The sequence below is a fragment of the Pleurodeles waltl genome, chromosome 12 (assembly GCF_031143425.1).
Source record: "Pleurodeles waltl isolate 20211129_DDA chromosome 12, aPleWal1.hap1.20221129, whole genome shotgun sequence".
Taxonomy (NCBI): Eukaryota; Metazoa; Chordata; class Amphibia; order Caudata; family Salamandridae; genus Pleurodeles; species Pleurodeles waltl.
This window is the reverse complement of record NC_090451.1, coordinates 194,102,801-194,129,771: the sequence shown is the minus strand read 5'-3', so window position 1 is coordinate 194,129,771 and position 26,971 is coordinate 194,102,801. Positions and strand designations below refer to the sequence as shown.

The following is a 26,971-nucleotide window of genomic DNA, read 5'->3' as shown; positions in this document are numbered from 1 at the left end:
GTAGTAAATTGTGGTGAACGTACATTCGGTAGAGGAACCTGAAACGTGATTGGCTAAGGTGTGCTTATCTGTTTTTCACTGGCTGTCGGTCCACAGAAATAGTATGGTAGCATCTGCTTGGCTGGATAAGCTCCTGCGCATCAGCCTCCTGTTTAGAAGGAAGGGGGCAGGGTGCAGTTCTGGTCTCTAGTGACATCAGGATGGAGACATCCTGACCACCTGACCTGTAGTTAACCGCCTTAGTTTGGTGAATGGTCTCCGGATGAGAGCCTTGTGTTACCCTGGCAAATAATTGTTCTAGGTGGGTGTTAATGTTTATTCATGTCGTTTGCATTGTGCCCACTCTGAATGTAAAGTTGTAGTTTTCTATAGGGTCGGAAGGAACTAAGTGCTGTTACTGCAACTTAATTTAACTGCTGGCCAACCGGTTTACCTCTTCCGGAGCAATAGTAAGTAATCACAACCTGGTAGTGTGGGTGGCTCAGATAGTTCTTAATCCCTAAGAGACTGCGACAGCTCCGTCGGCGGGTAGACCCTGCGTGCTACTGTGCCCTTGCTGCCGCTTGCAGTGTGGCTCATCAGTTAAACTACAGAATCTTGAGGCGTAGCGCATGGGGCTCCCTCCACTGCCTTGAGCCACTCTGCATCTAAGGATGTCATGCTCAGCTTTCCGTGCCCGAGTCGAGGCTAAACCATTGCCACAATCAAGACTGTTTTTCTTGGGGTGCTGAAATGATGTGCAGATCCATCTATCACTGCATTAAAAAAATGAATTAAAGGAAAATAAGTACTAGCGTGCACTGGCCGTGAACTTGTTCTCTGTGACTCCAGGCTGTCACAAAGTGATATATTATGTGTGATCTCTTAAGGCCAACCCTCACAGCACAAACTTGCTAAATCAATCAGCGGGTGACACCCACCTAGTGACAATAGACTCCTGCTTTTTCAAGCAATAAGGTGTTTTGTTTTATATATCACTTGCTCATGTGCTGTAAATAAAAGATGTCACTATCACTCAATTCATGGTACTTCTTTTACTGATCTCCTAGAGAATGGAAGCCTGAGTCTGCCTCGGCTCATGGCTCATGAGCTACGTGTTACCACTTTCTTCAAAGTAGAGTCCTAGTCATTAAACTACTTTCCATGCATGTTAAAGGTAGCTGCACGAGAAGAGTGGAGCTTGACCGAGCACAGGTGAACAGTGCGGTTTTTCTCTTCCCAAGCGTGGTGTTATTTTATTACGGAAACGTGTATTTCAGTCCCTCTTCTGTGCCCCACACTGGATAAACACTGATTCAGGAGCGAAGGCATATTTAACAAAGGACTCTCAACTGACCAAACAAATGACAGGTTGAGCCACCGCTCGCTGCCCTGGATCATACTTCCATGCGTACAGCCCATGACCTTCTGACTGGGGTGCACATGTTCGGAATACCTTCTCTCTTTTGGCATGGGGACGGAAAAGGCTAACTGCAGTCTTCATTCATTGTGTTTGGATAAAACACTCTTGCCCTCTTGATTGCAGTTTTTAACGGGAGGGGCGTGCAGGCGTGTCCTGTGTGCGACTGTACATGCCTAAAGTACTATGTGTGGGATTAAGCTGCACCTTTTAAATGTGTGCGAATAACACTGTTAAAGAAAGGACACTCATGACAGATCGCCTCTTGCCTACCGTGTGTAGTTACATTCAGCTTACATCATCATCTGGCCCGTGTACCTGCAGGTGTCCGCAGCACTCGCTCTGGAGCCCGGGCAGGAAGGCTGCCCATCGGGTGGCAGTGGAGCTATGCTGCTATGGCTTCTCTGCTTGTCCCGGCGAGAGAGCTGCTGCTGCTTTGCCTTCCTGCTGCCATCTTTCCTATTGATGCCTCTTATTCTCACACTTTGCCTTTGTGTTGTCTGACCACAATCACTATGGTAGTGTGCAACATATTTAAAAAACATTGACAAAGCCAATAGACCTCACATAGGTAAACCTATTGGCTTTGCCAATACTTGTTAGTATGTGCCGCTGGAGTGAGGCTTACAGATTCACTAATTTTTCAAGTTCCGCTTTTGTGAGCAAACTCACCCTTGGCCTACATAGGTTTGTTGTGAACTGCTGCTCAGTGCAGGAATGGTGTATCTGTGCTAGGTGTATGTGTGCCAGGGAAGGGTACAATAGAGGGATAATGCAGTACTGAACAGAATGTTCATGGTGAGCGCATGTGCTGATGTATGTGTGCCATGAGTGGTAGAATATATGGAGGATGTACTGTTGTGCAGTGCACACATGGTAAATGCATGTGCTCGATGTATGTGCGCCTATGAGTGGAACAGTACATGAAAGGCGTAGTGCTGGGCAAAGCATGCTTATTAAATGAATGTGCTGAATTTTCGTTTGCCTATAAGTGGTACAATATATAAAGGGTACAGTGTTCAGGAATGTGTGTAGGCTGTATACGTGCAATTAGTGTATGTGTCCCTGTGAATGTACAATACATGGAGGCACCTGGGTTCCATTTTGGGGGGATCTAGGCCTTCATGGTGAAACATGGAGAGGATGTGGAGAAATCCCCAGAGACAGGTTTAGAAATGCTGCATTCCTGGCGGGATGCACAATGGAGAGCGGAGAGCCAAGGTTTCCATGAGCACTTCAAATGGTGCTCTTTGATTCTATGAGATGTCACAAGGAAGGGGCCTAGGTACATCTCAGGAAGGAGATAGGGCTGATAAGAGAATCAGAGTAGGGCTGGGACCCTGGATACCCTTTCGATCCACATATCACTGTGGCTGACATCAAGATGTGAACTCTAGTCACTCCTGAGGCCTGTGTTGTGAGGCGATCAGCTTTGGAGTCACTCCTGCTGTGAAAGACTGCTTTACAGAGAAAGAGAGAGCAGAGGAGTGGACACTTAAAAAAGAGCAGACCCTCAATATATAACGTCTAAACCTCAGACCCTAAATTACATTTGGTGTCTGAAAATGGACTATAAGTAGGGATATTTGAGATCCCAAAAATTGTCATCTGCCAAGCAGCCAGACACGCTGTGTGAGGAAGGGGAAGCTCTGTAGGACTTCTGCCTGTGACGGGGACAGGGGGGCCAAGGCCAGCTGTTCTCCCTGCTCCCAAGCGAGCCTTTGCCTGCTTGACCATATTACTGCTGAGATTCAAGTGCAGAAGATGTACTTGGCACAGGATCTATAGCAGGTTGTACCTCAGGACACCAGGAGTAAAAGACCTCAACCCCACAGTTGGGCCCAGCAGCCTTTGTGTGCCCCTCTGAAAGAAGTTCTGACACGACACCTGCGGTGATCCAGTTCTTGAGGTCCTTGATATCTTCCGGCAAATTGCTGGTGTGCCCGGGTCGGAGATGCTTTTTCTTCTGCGGCGGGCAGTTCTGGTGGTGGTAGGTCTGTGGTGGTGCTGAATGAGTATGCTGAAACTGATGAGGGTGTGGTCTGCCCAGGTCATAGGTGCTGGCTTGTGGACTTTGATATCGCTGATTGAGGAGAAAATCTGGTCTAATAGGTGTCTAGCAGTGTGAGTGGGTACAGTAAATTGCTGAGGGAGGCAAGGTTTTCAGAAGTTTCTAGAAAGGCCATAACGTTTAGGTCGGTGAGGTCTTCTATATGAAAGATTTTATAGGATTTTAGAGTTATAATAAACTTATATTGACAGTGAATTGGAACTTAATGATCCGACTAAAGCAGCGGTTCCTAACCTTTTGACTTCTGTGGAACCCCACTTTATCATTACTGGAACCCGGGGACCCCCCACTGAATCATTATTGGAATCTGGGAATTCCCCCCCCCCCCACCCATCTACTGAGTCATTACTGAAAGCTGTGTACCTAATCTGTTAATCTTATTTCATTTAATTAGCAGTCACGGGCCCCCTGAGGAGGCTTTGCAGACCCCCAGGGGTCCCCGGACCACAAGTTGGGAAGCACTGGACTAAAGTATATCCAATGCCATACTAATGGCATTAATATAAGCTATACACTTATTACATCTAATATCTATATTTCTTCTTCTTCCCAAAGCAAGATTTATGAATGCACATAGAAAATCTAGCTGGATTGTTTAATGGAGGTAAATTTAATTTGGATGTCAGGAACTCTACACCATATGGCTGATTCAACAACTACATATACACTGGTTATGGGGATTACTACAACACCTTTAACATTAGTTTTTTCATGCCAAGAAGGATTGCCTGTTTTTGCTGGTGGGCTTTGCAACAGAACCAGAGCTCATGTCCTGTTCGGATTAGCAGCTGGCCATTGACGTGCCAGCAACCTGCTTGCTCCTGGATTCCTGCATCTTCAACGCTGTGTTAACCAACAAGGGGTCTTAATTTAGTTTACACTAGGATCTTTGAGGAAAAATTGTTAGTTTTCAGTGAAAAGGTGCAGCCTACCCACTATTTCCCTATTTTAACTTTGCCCATGCCATTCCTTTGAAAAACCTCCACCTTTGAAGGCATGTGCATTCAATATTAAATGTACTTGGCATGCCTGGCCTTTACGATTTTTGCATACGTATCTCATCTAGAACTCTCTCCTGAATTTGGTTCTTCTTAGCTAGCTGCAAATGTGCATCACTGTTGGTGTATGTAACTTCTCTGCCACACCGGGGGCCCAATGAACTTGAGTGAGACATGAGCAACTAAATATATCCTCCTTGACAGAAACATTCTTGACACCTTCCGTGCCATGAGTCTGTTGTTGATGTGACTTTTCCTAAAAGAGTATCCCCACAAATGCATGCGGCAGGAATGAATGACCTCCATGCACTCTATACAACTATAAAGGTCAACAGTGAATGTTTCTACCCTCTAATCGATTCACAATGACCTGAAAACACTGTTTTTACACCATTATCAGGCATCTCGGCCTTATTATTGTCTATAACTGCACTCACCTACAAGCATTGCTTGGAACGTTGCTCACTCTTATTTTAGATCTAATATTACATGTCTTATTCTAGTCATTTCTTCAATTTGGTAAAATCCATTTTTAATACAATAATGTCTTCAGGTGCCCTGGTGGACCTTTGTTGTGATATCAAGTGAAACTCTGGCGATGGTGGCAGAAGCAGCCCTACTTGAAGTAGATGCTGCATGACCCTCACTGAATTACTGTTATACAAATATATACAAAACACATGGGACTATAGACAAATATTAGTAACAGGAGACTGCTGAGTTACCAAACTAAAGATAAATCATTAAATGTTAACCCTTCTAGGACAGGAACCAGTGCTAGGTAAAAGTAAGCCGGCAAGCTTCCAGGACATGAGCACTCACCAGGCATTCTCTGGTGAAAGTGGCTGCTCTGTTGTAATTATCTGCTATCACATGAGATCGGAAAAAAAATATAAGAGCCTAATTATTGCTGGGATTTTTCCCAAGGCTAAAGAGCAAGTTTTTAGCAGCAAGTCATGAAAGTTGTAAGTGTCTGGAGAAGATACTGAAAGAGGAGAGGTTTATTATGATACCACTGGACAAGACTTCGATTCTGGAGGCAGTGGCGAAGGGACAGAAAGTCATTCCAGGTCACTTCATTACCATGTCTTAAAAGACGCACTGGAAGACAATATGTTACTAAGGAAAGGTATGGGACATTAGTAGGAAAAGTCTCCCCTTTTCTGTTTTAAAGAATGTAAGGTCAGTTTGAGATAAATTCCAGATTGAGGCACTTAACTAGAGAAGATGAAACACAATTCAATTTCAATTTCAATTTCTCATCAACTCACAATACAGTACAATATTTTTAAAAAAGCATCCTTTAGCAAGTGATGTTCCTACCCTATGCGAATTTCTGATTTTCATGCCACTTTAGAATAAGAGAGCACAAGGCTAAGAGATTAGGGCCTGGAAAATACATGCACCCGGCTATCTCCTGACAAATTAACTACCTTGGTTTTTCTGGCACCCCGAAACATCAGGCTCATGATCTCCAGCCACCCCTCCTTACGCTGCCAACTCAAATTAAAATGAATCTCATCTGAATATACTCTGACTCTGAAATGCACCTAGTCCATCACTGAGGCACGAAAGTATCAAATAACTTTATGAAAGTCACTGATGACTGCACTTTCGTGCCTACGAATCCTAAATGTACATTCCAGGACTGTACTACTTCTCTGATGTGGCCTGCGCCCTAATGCGGCACACAGCCCTAACACACAATATCGAGTAGTGCTGGCACACAAAGCAAATTTTAATTGGAGGACTCATAATATGTTCGCTCACCACAGCTATACCTGTGGGGAACACAGCAACTAATACTGCAATTACTTGTAGCTATGTTCCCCCACATGCGCTGTCAGCATGCCAAAATACAATCACCAACCAAGCCTAGAAGAGATCTCTGATGTGGCCACGAGGCAATATCACAATCGTCAGTAAAACAAACAACATGAATGAATATAACAATATGAAGAACAGTCGGTTCACAGTAGGGTGCATTTAATAGTAAGGAAAATACAACATGTCATAAAAGAAGGAGGCGACTGGGGCAGAGGACAGTTAGGGAAATAGCTGGATGCATAATTATTAAGAGTTTTAAAATAATTTAGGGGAGACTTTGTAGAACAGCAGAGGAACATACGAAGAAATATTTTCAAAGATATCAAAGGGAGAACAGAATTAGAAAGGGGCAGAAACATCAGACAGTTACAATAATACAAAAAGCGGTGAGGGTGTTTAATAGGAAGCTTGTTAAAAGAAAACAAAATCTGGAGTCACTTTACCTGTAGGTCCCCAGCCCCAGGAAGCAGGTCTTTGTGCTGTCACGATAAAGGAGATACAATTAAACCCCCAAAAGGGGAGCGAGCCAAAATCATATATTGTGGAGATAAACAAGGGCAAACGTAGACATTTGTCCAATTCAAATCTCCGTTATGCACAAAAACTGATTTGAAATGAATATTTAGCACTCTGAACAAGAACTTGCTTTATTAAATTCAGCACCTCATGAAAATGAGATGAAGGCAAGACAGCACTTCATAAAATGCTTGACTATGCTGTTTATATGGGAACGGGACAATGAATAGAAAGGGGATCTTCAAATTGCACTGCTGTGAGAAAATATGAAAACTGAATAGTAGGTGTAAAAACCTTATGCTTAGCAGCAGGAAGATTGTCAAGTGTGATGAGGATAAAAGTAACAATTGTCACTGAACTAGACATGGGGGAGATAAAGTTCCATGGTTTACTGTTCATGGGGTAGGGAAGAGCAACACTGCTTCACAGACAATGTTACTTTTAGCGGGGTGCTCCATTAACTCCATGTTTTCGCAACTTGGTTGGATGCATAAAATTGAGCACGCGAAGCTGCATTTTGTAGAAAACTTCACACTACGATAAAGAGGCTAGCATGGGGGCACTAGATAATCAGATTTAGAAGGGTGGGTGAAGCTTTTTTAATTCCACATTATCAAAGAATGTCAAGGTTCAAATCTGTTGTGGGAAACAAGTATTATTATAAAAAATGTGTGGACCACGGAGCTGATGTTGTACAAATTCAAACTATGTGGTACAATAATTTAGTACGTAATAAAAGAAAGAATCTCAACTCGGTCCTTTTTACCAAGAGCCAAGTGGTTGGTCTGCAAACCAGCGTCCAGCAACCAGAATACTTTGAGTAGAGCAAGTGACATTCTATACTACCCCAGCTACAGCCCATCATATGCTTGACACACGCCCAAGTGTATCATTATATTCATTTAAACATTTAGATATATGCTTATAGGGCAGTCTACAGTGTTGGGTCCGGCCCTGAGATTTCTTTAGCTGAGCTCATTTAGAGGAATGATGCACACAATGTACAGTCTCAAATGCTAATGCAGGGTCTCAAAGATCAGGCATGGCCATCACATGCCCATATAGACCCTTCACATGCCTCTAATGACTACATCTTGCATTCCAAAGCTGCCTTATATGACGAGGTAGAGCTCAACATATCAAACAGCTGCATATGTCAGGACATACTTGTATACAGACTTACGGTTGGTTATTGCTAGGTATTGCTCCCTATGCACAGGACCTACCCCATGTTCAAACAAAACGTCCCCAATAGACACACACACACACACACACACACACCCACTGAAGAATAGTTGACATGCTAAGATCATCCTTCTGCTACGTAGCAGTTTTTATTTTGCCTGTACAAAGTAATGTGCCCGAGACAAGCTTGAATGCCAAGAGGCATCACCCATTTGGCCAGCAGCCTGATATACTGTGAGGAGGGTCATATGCACAGATGCCTTTGTACAGATACAGGAACCTATATCATGGTATGACCTTATAGTGTCAGAGAAGTCGCTCATTCTCAAACTATCATTCACCTCTATTAACCTCTGTCCCACTGAGAAACAAGGGGGCAGGAAAACTGGGATGCCGTGGCAGGGACTACAAGCATGGAAGTAAGGGGGGCAGCAATATTATCCATCCTCTTGGTATCATGGTTTCATAATGATAAGAAGAGCACCACTGCCATGTACGGTGAAGATTGTGTCATATTGATTAAAAGCATATACTATCATTTTCAAAAAAGCCAATTTTTTAATGTGAAAAATACATTTTTTAGAACAGGCTATGTTAGCTAATTTCAAGCATTTTGTTAAAAATGAACTATATTTAAAATATACACAACACTACAAAAAGAAACCCAGTGACCTGAAAAGCACTATCACAAAACGTTTTTGAAAGGGTGAGAACAATAGGAACAATAAAGTCATATAGGCCGAATCCTTAAAGGTTGGGGAAAAACCGTGCAGCTTCTTTAAGGCACAGAGCACTTCCAGCATCCCATCATATAATATAGATGGCAGGTAGGCCTTTTTTTTTTTTTTTTTTTAAACAGAATGATGAAACTTATGAAAACTGAAAGCAATTAATTTTGCCTCTTCGCCTCTTCTGCAGGGAGGGAGGGGGGAGTCCATGTACTTTGCCAGGTGCCCCCCCCCCCCCCCCCTCAAGTTTCGTTACTGCAGTGCAATATTGCCGTTTCAACATATGCATGGACTGCTAAGAGTCTGGTTAACACTTATCGACACGTACATGTTTGGTAATAAAGCCGCAGTAGCGGCCCCACCTCTTGTAGAACGGGGTTTGGCTCACCAGGCAAAGTCTTGTGGGCATTACCTTAACACAATAAAATACAGGACACATTGCAACGAGAAATGGACTCTACAGAAGTAGGTAAATGGGTCATTTAAGACCATAATTAACAAATACATGGACTGACTGTCAGGTGTTTTTAGTTTTATCAAACTAAAACTTTAGAACACTTTTTAAATCAACGGAATGCAACGCTCGTTCAGCTTGTGTGGACTAATTTTGAAAGAATGTTGGAAGGGAGGCTATATGATTTACACAAACAAATCAGAGACAACCTCAGGAAGAAAATGAGGATGTGTTTTCTTAACCACTTTGTCTCCATGAAACACACCGATAGGCTCTTTACAACTTAGGGTCTGGATTTCACTAACTCTATTTGCAGAAGCAATTTCCACCAGAAAAGCAGCATTCCAGGAGATATGCTGAAGAGAGGACTTGTTTATAAGCTCAAAAGGGAGGCACAATAATTTGGAAAGGACGACATTCCACCTACAGGGAGAAGGAAAAATCCTTAAGGGATGGTAAACTTTTCTAAACCCTTCACGAAAATTCTTTGCAACCAGAAAAGTTTGTGAAGGTTTTTTCCTTTACGCTGTTATGGCTACAAAGTGTACCTTTATGGAAGAAAATTGTAGCTGTGACTTCGCTAAATTAAGAAGATACAGGAGTACAGATTCTTCTTTGTATTTGGTAGGATCAGTATTATTATGCAGGCACCAAATGCTAAACCGCTTCCATTTGATTGAATATAACTTTCTAGTAAGATGTCCCATCTTTCAAGATGTTCATACAAACTTCTAGCAGATTTAATTGTCCGTACTGCAAAAGTTCAGGAGCAAGACTACCAAGTTCAGTGAAGAAGATTGTGATGCAGGATGTGGCCTACAAACGTTAGTAGGGCAACCAGTCTGCACTGCAGTTTCATGTGTGGACGTTCCGAGAGGTATAGAAGGTTAGTGTACAACCACTACTCTGAAACTATGAGAATCATTTTCGTCTTGTCGTTAACGAGTTTCATAATAACTGACAGGATAACAGTATTGCAGGCAATGTCTTACTAAACTTCTTTGACCAACCAATTAAAATAGTATTTCCCATTGGTCCTGGGTGGTAACACCAGGATGAGGAATTTGTCCATCTCTATATTCATATTCTCTTCATTCAGCAAATCTTTGCAATCAAAGATCATAAATATACATTCAGATAAAATGAAAATAAGATTATAAAAGCAATAAAATACCAGTGAATATTAAGAACACATAAAAAGCAATTAAAACAAATAAAGTAGTGAGCAATATGCACCCACCTTCTACAGTACTCTTATCCTGATCTTCCCTATCAGCATTAGGAACCATGTGACTGGGAAGACCACCAATTGCCTAGTGTTTGACTTAATAATCCTAAGAGCTTCCCTAAAGTCTCTGACACCAATATTTAGGCAGAGTGTTGCAATCCACTTATTCCTTATACCACAGTAACCAGGACAGAACAAAAAAACATGTTCAATTGTTTCAGGCCGATACACAGAATGAGCAGCAAGCACTTCTTGTGTTTGCCATTTGCCCCCAAGTAGCTGTAAACAAGGCAAGCACTAAGATCCCATACCTAAATTGCAGCTAGAGCTTCCTGACAATAGGAGGCTCTAATTCATCCAGGAGCTGCTCTTTCTGAACATGATCTTTTAACACTAGGAAGGCTAATGTCGAAGGACCCATCTTAGAGGGGCATTGCAGTAAGCCTATTTGGCACAGCCAAAAGGACTTCTTTATTAGCCCTTTTGATGTCACATTAGCCTCTTCCGGGGGAGTCCGCAAATTATCAAGCTCATTGTCCAATAATGTTGTTCTCACATGCTTGATCCATGGGAGGTCACTTGCACGTCGAAGGGACAAACTTTCAATCATCCTCTTCTGGTAGAGGCTCAGTTTTGGAGTTGCCCACAGCCTCCTTCAGAACAAGCGGGGTTGTAGCCCAGCTACCTGCATAATACTTTTTAATGCCATATCTATTCGCAGGGAAAGCAATGGTGTACTGGTCGGGAGACCAGTCAATTGCCTCATGAAACAACTTTCAACAACATTTAAGGCCGTAGCTTCTTTATGGCCAACAGGTTCCGCACCGTAGAGTGCAGAAACAAATGACTGACAGTTAAAGACCTGCAGTGCCGGCAAGATAGGGTAAATTGGGAAGCTTTAAATATCTTCAATAATCCCCCGTAGTCTGCTCTAGTCCATGTTTACACCTGGTGATGTGGGTCTGCCAGTGGAAGTGTTCATTCAGAACCACGCCCAGATATTCAAAAGTGTGGACACGCTCAATGGGGTCCCTATCAGAGTGGGATTGGGTCTGGAGGAGCAACATGGGTTGAACACCATACTTGTTTTTTGCTAGCTTAATACTTAGACCCTTCATCTCACAAAAGCTGTCAAACCTATCCAAGATTTTTTGCAGTCCCATAGGAGACTTAGATAGGGGCAGCCTATCATTGGCAAACATCAGGGCAGGAACGCTGAGGTTTGCCAAGCAGCGTGCATCCCAGTCAGCATGGTCCACATATGCTACCAAATCGTTTATGGAAAGCAAAAACAGGGTAGGGGCTAAGACACCCTTGCCTAACTCCTCTGCTGACCAGGAACTGATCAGTCAGTTCCCCCAATAGGCCACACCTTACTTGGACATAGTTGTGGTCATGAAGCCTATTATAAAATTTAGTAGTAAAGCGGAACTCCCATGCCAGCTAAAGCTTGCCATAACTTTGAGAAACGAGATCGAAAGCTGCCCTTAGATTGGTAAATACCACATACAATCACCCTCGACCTAACTTAACGAACCTCCAGCACAATGACTTTAGCCGGAAGTCCTGGTTTAGCGTGCTAGTGCGCTCCCTCAACCCTATCTGTGAGAGAGTCAAAATATTTGAAGCATACATCCAGTCGGCCCACAATGACCCTCACGAAGATTTTTTGGGCACCATCAATCAGGATTATAGGCCTGTAGTTTGAGAGACGATCTGTAGATCCCCTTTTTTAAATGGGCACAATCTCTGCACCCACCCAAGTGGCAGAAATAGGGTCCCTTTCAATATGGCATTTAATAATAGGGTGAAATATTGGGCCCAAATACCCACCTCATCCATAAAAGGTCCCGGGTACCTTATCTAGCCCTGGGGCTTCATTTCTCACAACTTTTTGAATGGCTTGCTTGATTTCTCCGCAATTAAAGCTCATATTTTCCAGGGACCCACTGACCAAAGTAGGCGATCCCAATGTGGTTACCAATTCTTTTTGATTTACCAAGATATCAACACAAGTTACCAGTCCAAGCCCTACACTCTGCTCTTCATGGGAGTATTAACTGGCAAAGTGGGCAACCCATTCAGCCGTAGCAATATGATTTTCATCAGGAGAGAACCTTTCACTAGAGCCAGTGGAGATAATATTCCAAAATGTTTTCGAATCTCCACTTTTAACCGGTACTAGCAAGATTTCCCGTTTCCGATCTCCCAACCACACCTTGCATCCTGTGTGAAATATTAAATTCCCGTTCCCGTCTGGTTTGCTTGATCAATTGTCTGTCATTGGTCCTAATGGTATCCATCAGTGCCCCTCTTGCCTCCTTCCATCGATAACTATACCAAGAAGGCACACTAGATCTCCTGACCATTTAGCTGACCTCCACCAAAAAATGTTCGCCCAGCTTTTGGAAGATTTGGGTATGGATTTCACTAATTTTAGTTAACACCATGCCATCCTCCTGAGCGAGTCTAGTAGTGGAAGCAACTCACCCATCTAATCAGCGACTACCCTATAAACTTTAGCTACCGATTCCCTGGCGCAAGATAATGAGCTCCTTTTGACCCTTCTCCTACTGGAGTACAGGGCTAGCCTTCTAAGGGCTTGTTGCAGTTTAGCTGAGCTACAGGATCTAAGCTCCTCAGCTCCAAGGCAAGGTCATTATGATCACTGTCCTGGCGGGGAAGTATCACCATATCTACCATCTTAGGCCCCAGCTGTATGTCAAGTAGAATGTAATCGATGAGACGTGCTCTGTGGTTGATTAAATCTGTGGTTACCTTCTTTATCCATCTTTGACTGCCGTTACAGGCTCTCAGCCCCTGATTTAATACAACAGAGCTGAGCTGTAGAGCCAAAGGAGACCTCTTCTTTACAGGGAGCATTGTCAGTGCCGCTATAGACCACAGTAGATCTTCTGGTGACTGAAACCCCACATGCACATCAAGAGGTTCGAACTGGAAATTGAAATCCCCCCTTATAATCTTGACAGTTTCTACCAGGAGTTAGGCCAGGTGGGCAGACTGCATTGATACTACATTAGAATGCACTTTATTTGCAGCTGGCCTGCATTAAGTACTGTAAATATATAGTACAGTCATGTCTGGTGAGGTCAGATCTGGACAGACCAGGTCTACTTTCTGGGCACAGCAGGAAAGGTTTATCTTGACCCAAGTTGTCAAACTCCAGATTGGTCTGCCTCTCCCCGCTGTAGCAGCCTCCTTGGTAAATGATATAAATCCAGCGCGAGGCACAGAGCTGGTTGACTAGGTTTCTTGGAGCAGGCATATATCATATTAGTCTATGAAGGTGCCTCACTCAAGGCAGGGCAGCTTCGATTAAAGCCCTGCTGTGATCCAAGAAATCAGTTTGGTAACAGAATAAAAACCAACCATTGCCGCACTCACACCACCCACCAGCCATGTTAAATGGGACCAAGCCTTCCATAGCCCAAGTCTCACGTTCATGGACTCAAACTGCTTGAGCGGCTCCTTCCCCATGCGAGGGAGCACTTCCACCAGCAGCCCAACTAAATAAACCATCCACGGCACTATCCGAGCACCCACCCACACATTTGTCTCCTTGTAGTGCCTTGTGCTCAGACCCAATGAGTCACTCGATATCAGCCAAGGCACTATAGCGATTCTACATCAGGATCCCACTACTTTGGGCAGCACTCATCCCTGCAGCGCTATGCTCGCCCCTCATTCCTTCTCCCTCAAGGTGGATAAAGAATCTATTAAAATAACCCAGGAGCAGAAATTCAATACTACTGTTGGCCCACTGGTTATTTGGCTGGCCGAGGAGCAAGTGTTGAACCACACGAGGTGACCTAAAGTTTACGATTAAGCAATCCCCTTACAAATCAGTTGACACCTGGAAATCCCATTTAGGCTTCTACAGACGGAGCTATGGATCTCATGCCTCCCTTTATGTTGTGATGTTGTCGGTCTGTACAAGGAGGAAAGCAGTTCTGAAGCTGGTTAGAAATAACTTCAGGACCATATGAACTGCCTTCAACTAAAGGAAGTTGAGGTGTTAGGTGTTTTCTTTTGACAAGCACAATCCTTGGATGTGGAGGCCACCATATGGGCTCCCCAGGCCAGAAGAGAAGCATCTGTCATGATGGTTTGAGATGTTGCATAGCTGAAAAGGCACCGCCCTAGGAGGGAATGAATTGCAGCCTGTGACTACATCAAATTGCCCTCCCAATAGCCGGAGAGTTGACATCACTGGTCTTTCTTGCATTGTTACAATGGCCTCATCCATAGATGGGTGTCTGGAGCCAAAAAGATGCTGGAAGCCCTTTAAAACAAATAGTGACAGCAATTTCACCTGTGGAAGACTAAGATCCTTCAGATGAGCAGAGTGGCCTTTTCTCCGAAAGTCACTGGTGACGCGAAGTGATTTACTCCGAGGAGTAACTGGTGAAACAGAGAGATTGAAGGTGAAGTGACACAGGTTTTTTTGAGATGTTAAAGCCTCTAAAAGACTATCGCCCAGGAAGAAGTAGGCATGGCCAGAAGAGCTTATTTTAGGACAAAAGGTGGTACTTTCAATAATAAACCCTGCCCACCGGAAATCCCAAGAATATGCAGTGCTTTCAAATGATGGGCATGTGAAAGTACACATCTTGAAGCTCAGTGGCACACATCCAGTCCCAATTATGTAACTGTGGGTATATTTGGTGTGCCAACATCTGAAACTTCTCTTTCTTTATTAACTTGTTTGTAATCCTGCGGTCTAAAATGGGACTATATTCGTGCCTCAGTCTTTTCTTCTGAAACAGAAAATAGCAGGAAAAAAACCCTTCTATTTCTAGTGTTTGGAGACACGTTATATGGCACCATTGATGAAGAGGGTGCTGACTTACAGATGAAGCTAGTCTAGACCTATTAGTAGGAATGGGCAGAGACTGTGACTTGAACCTTAGAGAATAATCTTTTTCCACACTACCGGATGACTGGGGATACCTCCCTCACCGGAGTGGTGAACGGAAGAGGAGGATGAAGAATCACTGTTTGAGGGCTTTCCTGAATCCATTAATGTTTGCTGGACCCTTCTTTCCCAGCTTTCCACAGCTGAAGGTTTTTTTGATGTTGCTGCTAATGGTATTGCTGGGGCCACTGAGGGGGTTTCAACATTCCAGTGTTGGAGATGCTTACTGTAGGGCTAAAAATAAATGTTTTCGCTACCTGATTTTAGTGTTGCCAACTCTGCTTTTTTGCACTGTTTTTTTTTCATCTGTAAAAACTCTAAAGAAAGTCATTACAGAAAAAGAAAGATTAAAAATCGTTTGTTGAGTCTCCAGCTTTAAACCGATAAGACAGAGCCATTAAGCTTAGCAAAGACCATGACAACAGCTTGCTTCGGAACATCTGCAGTGCTACTTAACACTTGGTTAGGTACCATCATACCTTCTTGGACCTTCTCTGAAGTTCCGTCTATCCTCTCGAGGGAACTTGTCTTGATATCTATAAAGATTCTCCCACAAAGACCTATCATACCATCCAAGAAGAGCAGTGGTACTTTTTTCATAGCAGTGACTGCTGTACCACAGAACATCCTGCCTACCAAATTCATCTTCTTACTTTCATTTTCAGGATACACTGTGGAGACTGATGACATGGGCTGGGGTTTTCTTGCTGATGTTACTACGACACAGTCAGGAAGAGGATATGCATCTTGGAAAAAAGGGTCTTGCTCAGAGGCTTGCATTAATTTTTACAACACTGACAGGGAAGAATTGGCTATAGCTGGAATAAGAAAATCTTCATCACAGGACCAAGAAGTAAAAAAAACCAACAGCAGCAAACGAGAAGAAGAATGAGGGTTTAGCACCCCAAACAAGACTGAAGACTTACTGAAGTTGGATATATCATCAACAGAGGGAACCCTGGCTGGCAGCAAATCCATCGCAGTCTTGGAGTAGTGATGAACTGAAGATGACATTGTAGAGTAAGTTCCATGAGAGGATCTCAAATATCATTAAGAACAGGACCACTGAGTTGGCCTTGAGAGTTAAGTAGCTCTAGAACATTATCTATGCCAATTATGTGAAGGAATCAGAGAATGGTGATATCTGTTTCTTTTATGTCTCCTCAGACATCTGGACATCCAGATCTCAGTCTCCTAGTGGGTGTCTCTGGATTCTCAGCAGGAACCATTGAACCAATCAGAGAATGGAAGATCGGAAAAAGTAGAGCCAGCGTTAGCAGTGCTGGTGGAGAACTGATATGAGCTGCGTAGGTGGAGGTGACTATGGAAGAACAGCTGGTTCTGATGGTGCTGGCAGAGGTCCTGGAGAGGCCACCTTCGTCTGGATAGTGCTTTAAGGAAGTAGAGATGGTAGGCGCTAGTAAGACTTACGTGGTTGGAGACTCTGAGTAACTGACTATGGAGACCACAGAACACTCCTTGTTTTAGTTTGCCTACCCCGTCTGTCTAATGGTGGAAAGAGGAGTCCCGCTACGTCAAATGTCTAACCACGTCGAGAGTTTGACATTGACAACATCTTCCTCGATCCGCAGTTCCTCAAAGTTAAGCCACCGCATGAAAGAAAGGAAGTGGGGATAGAAATCACCCTCAGTGTTATAGAACTTGACACTAAACGGGCCCATTTTCTTCCCTTTATGTGGGATTTCTCTATTCATTTTTCAGCAAAGGAGTTCTAGAAGGTGGTGGAAGGAACAGGGGTAGAGGGAGCAGCCTTCCCATGTCCTTCTGGGTGCTTCTTCACATCTGTGCAGCTCTTCCTGGCTATCACAAAGCCTTATCTTCTCTATCCTTCATAGTTCTTCGTAACATATTTTTGAATCTGCAGGATTCTGGTGAATGGTTGGACAGGATGGAGACAACTGAGACAAAGTGAAGGTCTGTTTGTGTCTTTTTCATCTCACAGTTAGGGCACTTCAAACCCCCCCCAAAAAAGTGTAGCATTCTATGAAGTAAAACATATTATTTCCTCTCAGGGACACAGGAAACAGAAAAAATGTGCTCCTAGTTTTTATACACGTTGAGCAAACATGTTTTTGCCTGATCTGGAAAAGTTTCCAAAGGCAAAAAAAAATAAAGCCCAGGGCACCAGGATCGTATCAGCATGAACAGAAAAAAAGGAACTGGCTCAAATATCACTTACAGGGCATGATGGGATAACAAAGCTGCTCTGTGTCTTATAGCAGTAGTAGTTTTCTTGCAACCTTTTTGGGCTTCAGCTTATAAAGTTACATTCTTCCTATTTTTCTCACCCTTCATTTAAAACACAGTTGGTTAAAGTGCTTTTTAGGTCACTGGGCTCCTTTGAGTGCTTGTGTTTGTTTAAAAAATAGTTACTTTTGTTAAGTAAATGTACAAAACGTGGCCCGCAAAACTCATCTAGAACTTATTTTCCACAGAGTGGCTTGTTTCAGAAATACATATATGCTTTATGAAAAAGAAAAGTGCTATGGGATCCCACATATGGGCGAGATTATTTAGTGTTTGTGAATTATAATGAAGAGCCCATGGAGGAGAAGAGCATAAATCAGCAAGTATCATGATATAAAGATGAGAAAGCAATTCTCTGGTGTGAGAGCCCAATGATATGAACTAAACAAAGCAACCTGACCAATAATATAGGAATATATTAAAGGAAGACCAAACGTGGAGAGAAGACATTCTTACTGTTGCTAGGGAAATCCATTCAAGCTACAAGTTTAGAGGACATTTGAAAAAAGATAACTCTAAGATATATAGCATAATACCAGAATATCCTATGGAGTAGGCCACAAGGAGATAGTAAATACAAACCTCGTAGCAGGGCACTTGAATGTAGAAAATTAGAGCTGTATTGAGTTAAGATGCCAGAAAGGGTCCCAGAAAGGCTGCCAGACACGAGATACTAGTTTCCTTGATTGAGTGTATCATTAATAAAAGTGCAAACAGCTACTTCGGGAGCTAAGTGCCCTGGCACTAGATCACTAGATGGAAAGGGGTGTATAAGGTTCAGGGAGCCAGGTGTAAACTCCATATCTAAGCCAACCTCAAGAAAAGGTGAACACTGGCCTCACTAGTTATAGCAGAAGCATCAGCAAGATTCTGATCCCATTCAGCAGAACCTTTCATCAGTATATTCAAATGAACAAATAAAAGGTGACTGGAAAGAAAGTAACATTACACTGATCACAAAAACATACGTGATAATGTCAAAGACGGAAAGTGAGTGGGTGTTAATAAGTGAGAAGTGAACCTAGACAAAAGAAAGCATGGAACCCAGTACTTTGTAAATGTTGATTTGTAGCTTTTAGGCAAGAATTCATTTCCACTTGCTGTAGCCCAGATTGTCTGTTTCTACAGTCTACCACTCTTATGGTATTATGCTCATACACTGAGTAAGGGTGGTTATATTGGGTCACATCTCCTTACTTGGATCGAAGGTTAATTTAAGTGGGATGCGGCTTTAGGTTCTGGATTCTCTGAGAATTCATGAGTGACCCTTATAGGTTCAGTGGAATGTTCAGACCTTTTCCCCTCATTTCTTTTCTAGCCTATTTGATGAGTACCTCATGCTTGGTTTCTGCCCGTAAAATTACTATCAGGTCTTGTTGTTGCTATAAATCAAAGAGAAATGTAACAGTGGCTCCAGTATAGCAGAGAGTTGATATAAAGTAGTCACATAATTAGCGTAAGTTTTCAGTCAGCTGATGGTTGTCAGTATTTCTCAATTCTCAAAATTTCTTCTGCAACAAATGTGAAAATTCCTAATCATTTTCTTTGCACAATTGATTTCAGGTTCGATTGGGAGCTATTTCCAATTGATATGTCGGAGGATGATCTTACTATTCAATGTGCTTCAAACAATGGAACCGTGGGAATTTCATGCAATATACTCTACGATGATCAGACAGAGAACTGAACTCATTCAGCTCTAGGTTGATAGCTTCAAGCATGAAATATTTGTTTTGTTCCAAAATGTTGTGCTTGTCCTATACTGCATGATGTGCAATCACCCTTAATTTAACTATTTTTTCCAACCAGAAATATGCAGTGTGGCATTTAGCGGTTTTCTTTAGAGCATTTCACATGGAAGTAATAAGTAATACATTATTTGCATACTGTAGTATATTAATGAGGCAGAGCTGCATCACTGGGTGTCATTTGTATTGCCTAGGACGATGGCATAAAAATTTATTGAACTGGGACTAAAATACAGTCCTGCCTGAAGCCTGTATTTGTATAGATTCCTAATGAATGCTCTTTGAGGCCCACTACAGCTTGGATGGATGAAGTAGATTTTATAGTACTGAGTGCTTCAACTAGGATAATATTTGAAGATTTTCTAGCTCAACCAGATGGCATGTTTTAGGGGTGCTTGGATGGGATATGGAAGACTGTTGGGCAAATCAGAGTACATTAAACTAGATGCAACCCAATCGCCAAAGCCACTGCAAAGGGTCTGCTGTCAGCAGTAAAATAGGAAAAGAACCTTTGAAACTTTCCAGTACTGGAATGAACAAAAGAATGAAAGAGTCTACATTTGTCTTGTCATGGACAGTTCATCATTAAATTGGATTCAGAGACCAAGAACACTACTGACTAGGAAGACATATGCATGGACATCGTTTAGGGGTTGCCAGGTGTCGCAGCTGCGGACCCTGGCTTGCTCTTTGCCACCTCTGGCACTGTCTTTGTGACCCTTGGCCTCAGAGTTGGTAAATTCGGTGCCAGAAACACAGTGGGAGCTAGTCCTTATGAACTTCAGTTGAGGCTCCTCTTACTTTGTTTTGGGTCAATTGTTATGACACTAATAGTGAATAGTAGCATATTAATCACTATTGGTGTAATGAAATGGAGTACAATTTGCTGGAATATGCCCTTCAGTAGCAGTTGAGGTAAGTAAAAAATGCTTTTAAAAGGATGTTGTGTGCATGCTTGCGGGTGAGAGTATGTTTATGTGAAACAGTGTGCGTAAGTGTGCATTTGTGTGTATGTGTAAATGTCTATGTGAGTGAAAGTGGAGGTCAAAGAGCATGTGATGTCACTTCAGCTACCCTATTTCTGTTTTATTCAAGTTTAGTTCAGCATAATGCATTATTTGCTAATTAAATGGTGAAAAGGTTCAGTTTCTTCATTGTCAAGAGCCCTTTCTTGAACATCCTGTGGATTTTGTTGAGAATAAAACTTAAGATTACCCATTCTTCTGTCTCGTGTAGAATAATTATGCTGAGCAGACTTTAACCAATACCCATTAGGTTAAGAAATCCAAGATTTCATAAATGCAGAAAGCGTAATGCTATGGGTCCATAACTTCACTAATTGATTTTCCACTATGATATCTTACAAGGATTTTAGGAGGATTGGTTTGCAATGTGGTCTAACTTCTTAGAACAAGTCTGGAGTAGGGCTTTTGGGATCACATATATGTCAGATACCTCAATTTTCCTAGTGTCTTTTCCAAATTGGCTATTTATGTACTGCATGCTCCAACCTACTGTTGCAGCTGAGCACCATCCCCTCTTCCTACTTTTTTTCATTCAAGGATTCTTGTTGATGGCTTCTATGTGGCTTCGGTTTGCTCACCCAACACAATTCTCTGTTGACTTCATATTTGAACTTAGTACTGTACGACGCAAAGTTGCTGGTTGACTGGATGAAACCTACTCTCCCAGCAATCCAAATCCTTCTCTGGGTGAAGTCACAAGAAAACCGTGAACTAACCTGTTCTCAACCTTCAATTAGCTTAGCACAGATCAGTCAGGACTAACTCAGAGGCAATGTGCCGGTTCTGCCTGTGGTTGCGCCACACAGTAAAGGAAATGTGCCAGTTCTGGTGGATCAATAGATGGGCGTCAGAGCCCCTTTCAGCTCACTTCCAAGTGTCCTGGAAAAGGTTGGCACCATTTGACAAGTTAGAGCTAACAGCTGTAGAGTCCCAGTGCTGGTTACAAGAGACTATCCCTTGGCCTCTTGGCGGGGTGGGGCTCACAGTTGCAGCCTTCCGTTGCTGCTTGCAAGAGACTAGTCCTTGGAATCACTCTGGGACTCCAGGGTTCAGGTTGCAGGTCCAGTCCTTCTCTCCCAGGCAAGAGGGCATCAGGTCGGCCAAGCAGGGCAGTAGTCTTTCAGGTTAGCAGACCAGCAGAGTGGCAATCCTTTCAGCAGAACAACAGACCTTCTCCCTAAAAGAGTCTTCCAAAGGGCCAGAAAAGTACTGAACAGTTGGTATCTGAAGTCCATTGTTTATAACCGGTGCCTTCTTTGAAGTGGCAGAAGCTTCTAGAGGTTTCCCTATTAAGTCACAGGCTTCCTGTGTCCTGTAACCTGGCTCCAGACTAACTACAGGGGATATGCAATCTCTATTGTGAAAGCAGGACACGGCCTATTCAGGTATACGTGGGGCTGTGGCTAACTTAGTCCTCCCATCCTGCCAGTGATGGCCCATCAGGCACACCTAAGCGCTCTAGTGTGTCTGTCTGTCTAGGAGGAATACACCAAGACCAACTGCTACATACTCCTAGTAATGTGACCCAGAGACAGGCTATAGACACTAGATGACTAAAGCAGGAAAATGCCAACTTTCTAAATATGGCATTTTCAAAATTGCAATTCAAAATCTGACTTAACCCTAAAAGGTGATTTTTCATTACAATTTCAAAGTCACCAAACTCAACCTGTCTACCTACCCCTAATTGGAAGTTATCACTTATTTCATGTTATAAGGTAACCCCATAGTTATACCGTGGGAGAGCTAGGCCTTGCAATAATGAAAAAACAATTTAGGAATTTTCCATTATGGGACATGTAAAACTTAAAAATGCACGTGTTGCTTTTTAAATACGTTGCACCCTGTCCTGTAGGCTGTGTAGGGTCTACACTAAGGGTGGCATATATGCATTAAAAAGGAAGGTCTGGACCTGGCAAAAGGTTTATTTTGCCAAGTAAAAATGGAAGTTCCAAACCGCATACAGTCTGCAATGATAGGCATGAGACATGTTTAAAGGGATACTTAAGTGGGTGGCCCATCAGTGCTGCAGGCCACTAGCAGCATTTTATTTCCGGGTCATGTGTAGTACCACTTTATTAAGGACTTCCAAGTAAATTACAAATTCAAAACATGGTTTTTAACAAATGTTGTGTTATCTCTCCTTAACAAATATTTACTGCTCACCTAGACATAACAGGGCATACCTCTACACCTCATACTAAACTATTAAAAACATATCTTCCGCCCCTACCGTAGAACCTCTTTGCACTCTACTCATGGCCTTAAACATAGAACTGTTAAAATTATTCCTACCCCTTTCACCTCTTCTCCTACCTTAAGGGGAAAACACTCACAAGTAATCTCCTGCCTTTTAAACCATATACACAACAATCTTAACCTTCTGCTGCAACACTCCAGACTTTATGACCAATTTAACACAACACTTCAACATGCTTTCAACACACACACTATCCATTTACAAACATTTTCACCTGCTCCTCCAATTCAACAACCCTATATTACACCAGTCATTATTCACCTTAAAAGATAATGTGGCAGCTCCTACGCAACTATTCCAAATATAAGACTCCAGAAATCCTGACCACTATCAACATGCCTTACACACACTATCACTAGCTTTAGAGGGGTCAATCAACAATTTAAGCTCTATTCGTCATGTACTTCCATCACTTATTATTCACTCATTGCTAAAAATATAACTTACTTTTCCTGAAAAAGCTCCATCAGTAAACACACTCACCTCTACTCTCTACCCTCTTTTTATGCCAGCTAATCCAACCATACTCCCTAATTATTCTAACACTTCACCTATGGAACTCATCTCTATACTCAAATTAGCAAATCCATCATGCACCTCATCAGATCCTTTTAGTCCCCAAATGACTATATCACTGGCTCTCTCCTCAAAGGTTCTCCTCGCCTTGCCTCTCTATTTAACCACTTTCTTTAATCTGGAACCTATCTACTATTTATCAAACCTGCAGTAGCAATACCACTATTAAAAAAAAAAAAAAAAACTGCTGCTAAATTTTGCTCTCCCGCGCTTACCACTAAATATCACAGCTCCCTTTATTTTCAAGGAAACTGGAACAAATAGATTTCAACCATTTTACTATACATCTACCTTATAATAATCTTAATCCCTTCAAATAAGGCATTTGTGCTCCCTATTGTACTGGAACTACACTTTCCCAGGAGGCACACTTTACTTCCTTGGCTTTCTACAGTCATCTGTCACCCAGTACTTATATTTCTTGATCTATCTACAGTATTTGATACTGGGGATCTCTCTCTGTAAAATGAGACTTTAATTTTGGTTTGCCAAACTCTATACCAGCTGGCGTCCCTGAAGAACAAGTTACTTACCTTCGGTAGCTAATTATCTGCTAGAGACATAGGGGGGTCATTACGGCCTCGGCGGTCTTGGAAAAAGACCGCGGGAGACAGAATACCGCCCATTGCTGGCGGTATTCCTGTCTCCCTATTATGACATTTCCGCTGGGCCAGCGGAAATGTCACATCAACATTGCAGCCGGCTCGTAATTGAGCCGGCGGCAATGCTGATGTGCAGCGGGTGCAGTAGCACCCGTTGCGCATTTCACTGCCTGAAATTCGGGCAGTGAAATGCGCAACCGGGCTATGCCTGGGGGCCCCTACACTGCCCATGCCAAAAGCATGGGCAGTGCAGGGGCCCCCAGGGGCACCCCAAGTCCCCTTACCGCTAGCCTTTCAATGGCGGTGTTTACCGCCACGGACAGGCTGGCGGTCGGGGACTCATAATCCCCAGGGCAGCGGTGCTTCCACCGCTGCCCTGGGGATTATGACCGCCAGGCGGAATCCTGGCGGTATATTGGAGGGGCCGGCGGTATGGCCGTGGCAATTGCGCTACGGTCATAATTGCTGGCGGAACACGGCCAGCCTGTTGCCGGTGTTACCGCCACCTTACCGCCGGCCGCCAGGGTCGTAGTGACCCCCATCTTCTAGTTGCAGATTCCTTACCTTAGAATTTCCCCCATGCGTCAAACTGGATCCAGAGATTTTTCTTCGAGCAGCACCCTTACGTGTCTTCAGGTGGCATCAGTCAACTCTGCATCTGTCGTTTGCATTGTGGTCGCCGTGATGAAGCCGTGGTCATAAATAGGCGCCACCACGGCGTGCTGATGTTGGTTTCTTTTTACAGCTTCCATGTTAGAAGCGCAGAGCCTTGCAGAACACTGAGATTGGTGCAGCAGAACTAGGGCTCTTAAAGGGAGTCCCTGCCCCTAGAAATCAGTTCACAAAGCGGAGAGGATGGGTGGGTCGGTAAGGAACCTGCAACTACCATATGCCTCTATCATATAATTTGTTACCGAAGGTAAGTAACTTGTTCATCTGAAAGAGACTTCTAGTTGCAGATTCCTTACCTTAGAATAGATACACAAGCAACACCTTCCCCGGAGGTGGGTTTGCGTACCAAGATCACACTAGAAAGTCCTGTAGGACTTAACGGCCAAAACAGCCATCCCAGGGGACCTGACTGCCCAGGCAGTAGTGTTTAGTGAACGTGTGCACGGATGCCTATGTAGCTACCTGGCAGATGTCTGGTAATGGAACGCAGTGTGCTAATACAGTAGTTGCGGCTTTTGCACTGGTGGTGTGAGCACGCAAACCCTAAGGGGGTTGCTTCTTAGCCAAAGCGTAGCGCAGGTTGATGCAGAGAACAACCCCTCCAGAGATGGTTCTCTTCTGCATTACCAGACCTTAACGGAATCGCGCCAAAATGGGAGATTTAAACAATGAGGGATGAGGAGGAAGTCCAAGGAAAGCAGAGATTGCAGGCAGGTAACTCTTAAGGGTGACCAAAGCAGAGCCCTGCTGGGCCAGGGAGAGAATAAACAAGGGGGCCTCAGACAGAGGTGCAGAAAGGGGATCAACAGTTTTGATGGTACACCATGCCACAAATTTATGGCAACAAAAGGCCTATACCGTTTTGGTGGCGGGAACCCTGGTTGCCACAATAACATCACAGACTTAGGGCAGAAGGTCGAAAACTATTAATTGCCGCCGCTCAATCTCCATGCAAGAACACGGAGACTGGATAGATTCGGGTGGAGAACCCTCGCTTGCTGCTGCAATAGAAGATCCTCCTGAAGAGGCAGTCTGAATGGAGGATCGATGGCCATGCTCAGCAGCTTGGGATACCATAATTACCGTGCCCACTCCATTTATTACTTGAATTACTTGGGCCTGGTCATTGTTTATCTTCTTGAGAACTCTGGGCAGAAGTGGTATTGGTGGAAAGGCATAAAGGAGGCCTGAGTTCAACTTGAGAGGAACAGCGTCACTAAGCGAGTGCCGCCTTGGAAATTCCGATGTGCAAAACAGCTGACATTGCACGTTCACTGCAGAGGCGAACAGATCTAACCAAGGCTTCCCCCCCTGCTAAAAGAGACCTTGCGCCACCTTCGGATGGAGAAGCCATTTGTAATCAACCATGCATTGACAGCTGAGTTCTTCTGCTCCTGCGTTCAGAGAGCCTGCCAGATGTTGAACTATCAGGGATATGCCTTGATGTTCCAGCCATGCCCAGAGACGCAGGGCTCTTAACAAAGGGTCCACAACCCCACCCCACCATGCTTGCTGTAGTACCACATGGCAGTGGTGTTGTGCGTGAACACTGTAGGAAAGTACCATCTTGCCTGGCATGTTACCCCCATATTTCACTGTATATATGTTGTTTTAGTTGTATGTGTCACTGGGACCCTGCCAGCCAGGGCCCCAGTGCTCATAAGTGTGCCCTGTATGTGTTACCTGTGTTATGACTAACTGTCTCACTGAGGCTCTGCTAATCAGAACCTTAGTGGTTATGCTCTCTCATTTCTTTCCAAATTGTCACTAACAGGCTAGTGACCAATTTTACCAATTTACATCGGCATACTGGAACACCCTTATAATTCCCTAGTATATGGTACTGAGGTACCCAGGGTATTGGGGTTCCAGGAGATCCCTATGGGCTACAGCATTTCTTTTGCCACCCATAGGGAGCTCTGACAATTCTTACACAGGCCTGCCACTGCAGCCTGAGTGAAATAACGTCCACGTTATTTCACAGCCATTTTACACTGCACTTAAGTAACTTATACGTCACCTATATGTCTAACCTTTACCTGGTAAAGGTTGGGTGCTAAGTTACTTAGTGTGTGGGCACCCTGGCACTAGCTAAGGTGCCCCCACATTGTTCAGGGCCAATTCCCCGGACTTTGTGAGTGCGGGGACACCATTACACACGTGCACTATACATAGGTCACTACCTATGTATAGCTTCACAATGGTAACTCCGAATATGGCCATGTAACATGTCTAAGATCATGGAATTGCCCCCCCCCCCCAATGCCATCCTGGTATTGGGGACAATCCCATGATTCCCCGGGTCTCTAGCACAGACCCGGGTACTGCCAAACTGCCTTTCCCGGGGTTTCACTGCAGCTGCTGCTGCTGCCAACCCCTCAGACAGGTTTCTGCCCTCCTGGGGTCCAGCCAGGCTTGGCCCAGGAAGGCAGAACAAAGGACTTCCTCAGAGAGAGGGTGTTACACCCTCTCCCTTTG

At 43.6% G+C, this 26,971-nt stretch overlaps 1 protein-coding gene across 3 annotated transcripts in view; it reads right to left on the bottom strand.

Annotated features, from left to right (window-relative positions):
- Positions 1-26,971, bottom strand: part of BANP (BTG3 associated nuclear protein) — a 927,800-nt gene that overhangs the window by 814,060 nt on the left and 86,769 nt on the right. For 2 of the 3 annotated variants that reach the window (XM_069217391.1, XM_069217390.1), the window contains one exon: positions 6,739-6,774. The exons of the other annotated variant lie outside the window; for it this stretch is intronic. In XM_069217391.1, the coding sequence (XP_069073492.1) occupies positions 6,739-6,774 (36 nt within the window). The remainder of the gene's footprint in view (positions 1-6,738; positions 6,775-26,971) is intronic. 3 annotated transcript variants of the gene reach the window in all.